This window comes from Mercenaria mercenaria, chromosome 5, assembly GCF_021730395.1.
Source record: "Mercenaria mercenaria strain notata chromosome 5, MADL_Memer_1, whole genome shotgun sequence".
NCBI lineage: Eukaryota > Metazoa > Mollusca > Bivalvia > Venerida > Veneridae > Mercenaria > Mercenaria mercenaria.
In genome coordinates, this window is record NC_069365.1 from 2,705,781 (window position 1) to 2,714,492 (window position 8,712).

Here is an 8,712-nt window from a genome sequence, read left to right on the forward strand (position 1 = left end):
TGTTTACAGTGAGCAAATAATTTCTGTTCCTTGTGCAATTACTGAATGCATCAAGGGGGGGAATTTGTGTTCTAAGAGCTCTTGCTGATATATATTCAGTGTTTTGAAATATTCCTTTGTTGTTTTTGGTTGCGGGTTTATCCCGCTACCAAAGTTACAAAGTGTATTTCTGACAATCATAAAGCATCTTTATTTTATTCCTAATCACATCAAAAGGATGTTCATGTGCTACACAAAATAGTCCCATTCATAAACAATGCGGATGAATTATCAATGATCAAGCAGTTCTAATTCAACCTGTATCCATTCACAGTGACCTTTTAGATTATATAAGATCTATCAATGATAAGGTATTGTAGCCCATGGTTATATCACTGATTTCCAGCTGGCAGTTTAACTAAGTTCATGTAAAGTCAGGCAGAGTTCATCTTAGATATGAGGCACATTTGTATTTGTTTCTCATACATGTATGTTTATTCATTGGTATTTGCTTTGTTTTAAACCGCCAACATTAAATCGCCCCTATTGGATGTACACAGTATTGAGTGTACAATATACTGACTAAAGATTAGGCTTATGTTTAACATAGGTTTAATAGAGTACATTCAATGTGTGCGTACGCTCAATGCGGGAGATTTAATACTGACCTAAAATCTGCCAAAACCCGCAACCACCAGATGTTTCAAGGCTTTGATTATTTACAGTTGGAAATAAGTTTGTAGCAAATTGATATGATCAGTAATCGGTCATGTAAAATTGATCCCCTGACTGTAACAGACAGTCACTTCGAAGGATTTGAAAACAGTCTTTCACAGACAGCTTGTATGTATTCATTTCCATTAAGAGTATTTTTGCGATCTCAGTGTTCAATGAAAGTAAATATTGTATGTGAATTGCAGAGAAACATGTAGTACTTGCAAGAAATCTGTAAACGCTTCACTATTTTTTACATCACTGAAATACTGTTAAATCATTAGTTTTGCTGGGGGTGTAATTTTTAGCTCACCTGTCATGAAGTGACAAGGTGAGCTATTGTGACCGCTTGATGTCCGTCGTGCATAGTGCGTCTGCGTCTTCTGTCGTGCATCAACAATTTCTAAAAAAATCTTCTTGGAAACCACTGGGCAGAATTACACCAAACTTCACAGGAATGATCCTTGGGTGCCCCCCTTTCAAAATTTTTTCAAAGAATTGAATTCCATGCAGAACTCTGGTTGCCATGGCAACCGAAAGGAAAAACTTTAAAAATCTTTTTGTCCAAAACCACAGGGCCTAGGGCTTTGATATCTGGTGTGTAGCATCATCTAGTGGTCCTCTACCAAAATTATCAAAATTATCCCCTAGGGTCAAATATGGCCCCGCCCTGGGGATCACATGGTTTATATAGACTTATATAGGGAAAACTTTGAAAATCTTCTTGTACAAAACCACATGGCCTAGGGCTTTGATATTTGGTGTGTAGCATCATCTAGTGGTCCTCTACCAAGATTGTTAAAATTTTCCCCCTAGGGTCAAATATGGCCCCGCCTCAGGGGTCCCAAGTTTTACATAGACTTATATTGGAAAAAAAGTTTAAAAATCTTCTTGTCTGAAACCACAACACTTTGACCTTTGATATTTGGTTTGTAGCATTGTCTTATGGTTCTCAACCAAATTTGTTCAAATTGTACCCCTTGGGTGAAAAGAGGCCCATACTGACAAGAAGATTTTTAAAGCTTGTCTGAAACCATACAACCTAGGCTTTTGATATTTGGTATGATGCATTGTCCAGAAGTCCTCTACCAAATTGTTCAAATTATGCCCCTGGGGTTAAAAGAGGCCTCGTCCTGGGGTCACTTAGTTATTATGTGTGTTATATAGGGAAAATATTTAAAAAGTCATCTGATCCTATTTTCAAGACTATTTAATTATAATTACCTGATGACCCCAAGTAATATGATGTCACTTGACTGTGACCTTGACCTACTGACCTACTTTCTTGTTTTTAGCTCATCTGATTTTTTGAAAAAAAATGATGAGTTATTGTCATCACTTGAGTGGTTGTCGGCGTCGGCGTTGCCTGGTTAAGTTTTATGTTTAGGTCAGCTTTTCTCCTAAACTATCAAAACTATTGCTTTGAAACTTGGAATACTTGTTCACCATCATAAGCTGACCCTGTATAGCAAGAAACATAACTCCATCTTGCTCTTTGCAAGATTTATGGCCCCTTTTGTACTTAGAAAATATCAGATTTCTTGGTTAAGTTTTATGTTTAGGTCAACTTTTCTCCTAAACTATCAAAGCTTTTGCTTTGAAACTTGGAATACTTGTTCACCATCATAAGCAGACCCTGTACATCAAGAAACATATCTCCATCTTGCTTTTTGCAAGAATTATTGCCCCTTTTGGACTTAGAAAATCAGTTTTCTTGGTTAAGTTTTATGTTTAGGTCAGCTTTTATCCTAAACTATCAAAGCTATTCCTTTAAAACTTGCAACACTTGTTCACCATCATAAGCTGACCCTGTACAGCAAGAAACATAACTCCATCCTGCTTTTTGCAAGATTTATGGCCCCTTTTGGACTTAGAAAATATCAGATTTCTTGGTTAAGTTTTATGTTTAGGTCAACTTTTTCTCTTAAACTATCAAAGCTATTGCTTTAAAACTTGCAACTCTTGTTCACCATCATAAGCTGACCCTGTACAGCAAGCAACATAACTCCATCCTGCTTTTTGCAATAATAATTGCCCCTTTTGGACTTAGAAAAATCATTTTCTTGGTTGAATATTATGTTTAAGTCAACTTTTCTCATAAACTATCAAAGCTATTGCTTTAAAACTTGCAACAGTTTTTCACCATCATAAGTGGACACTGTACATCAAGAAACATAACTCTATCCTGCTTTTTGCAAGAGTGATGGCCCTTTTTAGACTTAGAAAATCATGGGTAGGACAATATTTCTATTATACAAAAAAAATCAGATGAGCGTCAGCACCCGCAAGGCGGTGCTCTTGTTTTAAGATACAGCCTTGAAATTTTGATGACATACACAGTTTTGCACACAAATCGTAAAACTGAATTTCATTGACCATGAATGTGACCTACTGACTTCCTTAATATTTTATCATCAGTTTGACATTTGAAACATGTAGCTCATATTACTCAGGTGAGCAATCCAGGGTCATCATGACCCTCTTGTTTAATTTATCCTGTGGAATATGTATGTCTCTAAATTTATGAGTCAATCCACGAAATTACAACCAGTAGACAAGTGAAATTCCCATTCATTTTACATCCATGAATTTGTATCCCCACGAAAATAACAGTTTTTGGCAAAAATATCAAATATTTTAAATTAAATGATTTGACTATACCCTAGAAAATGGTATATAACCTAAAAAAAAAAAACATAGAAAGAACTTACAATAATCAGTTTGCTCAGTTTAAGGCATATTTTTGTTTATTTCAGCATAATCAGTGGGCAGATGGATTCGCTGAGGAGGATTCATGGGTTTGGTGGCTGCTTATATTCTGTGGTAAATTGTTGTCTTTATTTTCTCATGCCAGTCTGGTTCACTCAGCTGTTACAGCAAAAAACTGTGAATTGTGTGGTCGCATGGTTGATCTCTAGGCGAAGCAATTCATCCTCCCATCTCTAATTACTATGGGGAAGTTGACATTTACTTGTGGAGAACAAGTCAGTACTGGTACAGGGTATAGAATCACTAAGGTTAACTCACTGCCGCTATATAATTGAAGTACTGTTGAAAAAACAGCTAAACATCGAAATTTAAAAAATAACTGTTTGCAAAGGCAGAATCACTTGCTGCCAGCAGGAGTAAAATATGAATGTATGGATGTTTAGTTGACAATTTATTACAGATTTACAACATTAATGTATTGTAATATCCATTTTATTCTGATAATTTAGTTAGTTGCCATGGTTTTGATGCTAAGTTGTAAAGTTGCACTGAAATAAAGGGTAAGTTACTGTTTAAATATTACATTCATCCATGAAGCACATTATTGTTCTACTTTCAGGGTTTATGATATTTGTTCGCGGGGCAGTGCAGTACGCAAGAGTGAAATTTGAATGGAACAGATTCAGCGTGCACGGACAGGTGCGCAGATACTACCTGTTCTGATTGCTTATCCATTGACCAGCAAAACGAAGATGGGGATACATTTTATTGGTTAAATATTGTACTGTATATATAAATGGTATTGAAAAAAGAATGTTGGGGATATTTAAAAAATTCATTAAAGGTTCAGCCATTTATTAGTACAGATTGTTGTTTATTATAAAATTACACCTAACATGGGATACAAATGTATTTTATTCATTTGAATTCCTGTTATATTTCACTACTGTAATGCTACTATATAGGTTGCACAATTTTATCCAAGAATTAAGTAGCTCATCACATTTTTAGTCCATTCTTGCATGTTTATCACGAAGTGGGTGGAAATTAGCAGTAAGGTATAGGGGACCATTCACATTGTCGATTTCTTTGAACTTAACTTATAATACATTTTTTCACATAATTGTAGGATTTAGAAACTGCAGAAGTGAAATAAACACCATTTTCAAGTTGATGTACTAAGTTCATGTAAGAGATCCAATGAAAACAAAGCAGTAATGTTGTAAATAGTTCCTGAGGCCCCAAAGTCCAGTCTGCCAATCTCTCCATACACATTTAAGCACTTTTGTTTATGTTTACCATAGTTACTTTTCACCAATTCTTGTTTATGATTTCATTTTCAGAACATGAATCTTGTTTCCTAATTAAAAACCTTTTATAAATGTTATACCATACAGACATTTTTATGGAATGCTTTCATGTTCACTTTCTATCTTCAGGGACCTCATAATGTGTTATAAACAAATTGTTCTTTGTGTCCAGAAAAATATATGTATTTATAATCAGAACTTCTACAGCTTCTAAGCAACTGTCTATGTATAAATAAAAAATGTACGGACATCTTGCTTACTGCTAATTTCCTTACCTGCTCACAGTAACAGTAGTCTCCCCTGCTATTGCCGAATTCATTTTCATGTATACATGTTTATTGTTAAAAATAGGTACATGTTGTTATTTGAAAAATGTACTGATTAATGTTTGATGGCAAGTCTACTTCAGAACAAAGAGATGAGATTAATGGTGTTCCGTTTTATTGGCCCGACATGCAACGGCTGTCTCTTTTTCATGTTTAAGTTAGTGCACCCTGGACTCATAATGAGATTTGTCAGTTTTTATGTGATGAAGTATTCTTGTTGGACAGGATTATATAGTAAATATAGCTCAAAGCACTCATATCTTTCCTTCAAAAATGAAGAATGCTAAAATCACAAACATAATACATGTATTCAGATTGTCTATCCGGGTGCACTTCTATAGAGGCCAGTGTAGGTAAATAAATAAGGGCATTGCAGAATTGTTACCTGTAGGAAATACTCATGTATACAAATGTTGCGTGGTCAGGTCAGTAAAATATGTAAGAAAAACCTGTTACAATACAGCATCTAACTTTAACACTGACCAGTTAAAATTATTGATAGGTATTTAGTTTTTTTCAATGGAAACTTGAAAATAAAATTTAAAATGAATAACATTTACTCCTAATGTTTTAAGTGCTTTTTAACTTGTGATATAACATTTAAGTGACTTGAAAGTTTCTTAGATAAAGGTTTAGTTGACGTAATTTCAAACTAACACATTGTTTTGCTTTTATAACTTGTGTGACGATTTTGTCCTTTTTCTGTATCAGTGTTGTAACTGCATTTAAGAAAGCTTGAGTGCTCTTTTTCTACATTCCTTTAGTAGTGTGATGTTTTATTTTAAGTAACAGAATTGTAAGAGAATGTAAATGGTGTTATACTTCAAAACATGAGAAATGTTCTGTTGAAGTTAAACTTCAAAGAAATCTAACACTTTATTTTTCATAGAATGTGCAGACACATGTTTCCTGTTGTAGATGTGGTAATTTTCACATTACTTTTAATTTTACAAATCTGTATACATCAGTCATATTTGCATTTTTAAGAATTCGCAATTCTTACTGGTTACACTATTTCAGATAATATTACTTAATGTTTGAGACCAGGTTGAGTTTGCATGTCAGTTTGTTACTGTGCCAGTTTATTCACAGGTATAAATGAACACCAAACCATCCCAAATATAGACCAATCTACATCATTTATTTAAAGAGTGTGTCTGGCTTAAAAATACACCAATTTCATAGGTTAAGGAAAAAAACTATAGCTTGATCAATGAAAAAATATGTATATTTATATATTATGATATTTTGTTGTAACTGTGTGTGCAATATTTAGTACCATACCAAGAAGTTTGATACGGTACTTTTGATTTATCATGGTTGATACAACTGTGCTGGAGGAGGTTTGGAGTTTGAGCATTAGAAATTGAGAAGCTGTGTGCAACTCCCAGTTGTTGAGTATAAAAGTTTCGAATGATAAGTAGAATCAAGTACTGTACATACTAAAGTTTACATAGATGTTTTAAAGTGGCTTGTAAACAGAATTTTGAAAAGAAATCAACTTGTGTACATTATATTAAAAAGAAAACTTATTTACAAAAATTTAAAAAGAAATGTTGACTCAGATTATGTTGAGAATTATATTTTGTAAAGTTAGCTTTTGATATTCATGCTTGTTTGAGGATTATTCAATGTATTCAAAGAGATAAAGCAGCTGTATTCAAAGAGATAAAGCAGCTGGGATGCTTGAGATATGATGAACATAATGAACATGAACATTATCTTTTAACAAATATTTCATGCAATTTAACACTCCCTTTAGTTTTTTCTCAGTGTCCTTCAAACTCTGTGAAATTGAAGATTTGTTATCACCAGTGTGAAAGTTTAGCTTTAAGTATATGTCAGGGGATATAAGCGCTCTTTTTATGTATATATAGAAGCTATTTATAAGTCCTAATTCAGATTGTGTAAACTATTCCATTATTTTCTTTTAACTTGTAATAGCTTTCTATTTTTCCAAAGTAAAAACTCTGATATAGGGTCTCATATTTGTAGAAGAATGAATGAACAAATGAATGACTGAATAATCATGTTTGATCTATATGAATTATAGATCATTAAATTGAAATTAATAAAGAAAACCATGTATAAAGAATAAATAAATGATGGACACAACTTCTTATAGATGCCTACATAAGTTCAGATATATCCAAATTATTTTAACACGAAGGAAGTTTTATTAAAAGCTATATCATGCGACCTTAGTCTATGTATAGATAAATTTATACTTGGAAATGCATATTGTTTAAACCAAAAACAAACTACCAGAATGTTCTATGTCAAAATTTATTACACATGAAGAGCTTTACCACTGTTAGTTATGTTTGTTCACTCTGATATTACAGTCTTCATCAAAAGTTACCCATTCATCTTACTCAAAAAGAAATGTAGTTTATCAGGACCTGGGATCTTTATAAAGTTTGATTTGCTGAAATATCTTAATGAATGTTCTGAAAAAAACAAAAACACTGTTCAGCTGAAATATTAAAATTGCTGAAAAATAGATCTACTTTTGAAGAATTTTACGTCATAAAGTTTAAACACAATATAAACAAGACATATATGTTTGATAATGACATGTATGTCTATAGAAAGTAATAATTTACTTTACAAAGTTATGTGGATGAACTTACTTATGTTTTAGGTGAATTTCAATAATCTATAAATTATTCTTGTAACAATGTAAGTATTCATGATAATTGTTTTTCAGTAATATTGTTATGGAATGAAATGTTTAAGCTGTGGGTTAATTAGCACGGTGTTATCACAGCTAGCACAATGTTATCACAGTGATGTTGTTCTAATGTGTGATGCATTGTCTAAATTTTGATTAAATATAACATTTGTATCGATTAGATTTTATAGGTTTTGAAAACTTTATAATGCATATTAGTTTGTAAAATGGTATAAATTCAAAGTGTTCTTACATTTAAATATTTACCTGGATTGTTAAAAAAAGGTAATTTATTACCGGAGATAATTTTTTTTTTAATACAGATTACATTGACAAAATCTACATTGAGATATATTTAGTGGTTTTGGATGTTTATCAATTGTTTTTATTATTTTGTTCTGTTGTAAATGTAATGTATTTTGATTAAAGTGGGTGATTGTTAAATACTGTAATTATTCGTTTTCCTTTGTCCTTGTTTTCGCCAGAAAAAAGATGCGTATTCACCAATGTTCTAAGTATGAAATTTAAGAGTGAAGTTGTACATAAGTTAAGAAATATTTATGTTCTGCTTGAATTAAACTCTTTTAAAACAACTTCAAAACATCTGCAGAATTTGTTTGTATGTGCTTGAAAAGAAATGTTGAATATTTTGCAATTTCCTGCCTGAAGTCTAAATTTTACACAGAATATTGATGAATACAGGCTCAGATATTGTCCCAGTATCAGGCATAAAACAGACTTTCAAGCAGGTGTGTGCATGTTTAACTCGCAAATTACTGTTAAAAAGCGACCTAAACCCTTACTTTGTATGTGGATCATACCAGGGCTCAGCTCAGCTTAGATACTAAGTAATGTCCAGTGTCCAGCTTGTTACACACTCCCCACACGCCACTCACACGAGGGTTGAGAAACTTGATATCATGCATGACAGTCCGGGTACATAGTGTAATTTCACGAGGGTTTGACCTTAGTAATCGTATCTGGAATTGCTTTTGCCAAG

At 32.8% G+C, this 8,712-nt stretch overlaps 1 protein-coding gene across 1 annotated transcript in view; it reads left to right on the top strand.

Moving 5' to 3' along the window:
- The window catches only part of LOC123556218 (NEDD4 family-interacting protein 1-like), a 30,741-nt gene extending 22,585 nt beyond the window's left edge, over positions 1-8,156 (top strand). The window contains exons 5-6 of the mRNA XM_045346805.2: positions 3,450-3,516; positions 4,022-8,156. Coding sequence (XP_045202740.1) covers positions 3,450-3,516; positions 4,022-4,125 — 171 coding nt within the window. The 3' untranslated portion in view covers positions 4,126-8,156. The remainder of the gene's footprint in view (positions 1-3,449; positions 3,517-4,021) is intronic.
- Positions 8,157-8,712: the final 556 nt, after the last annotated feature.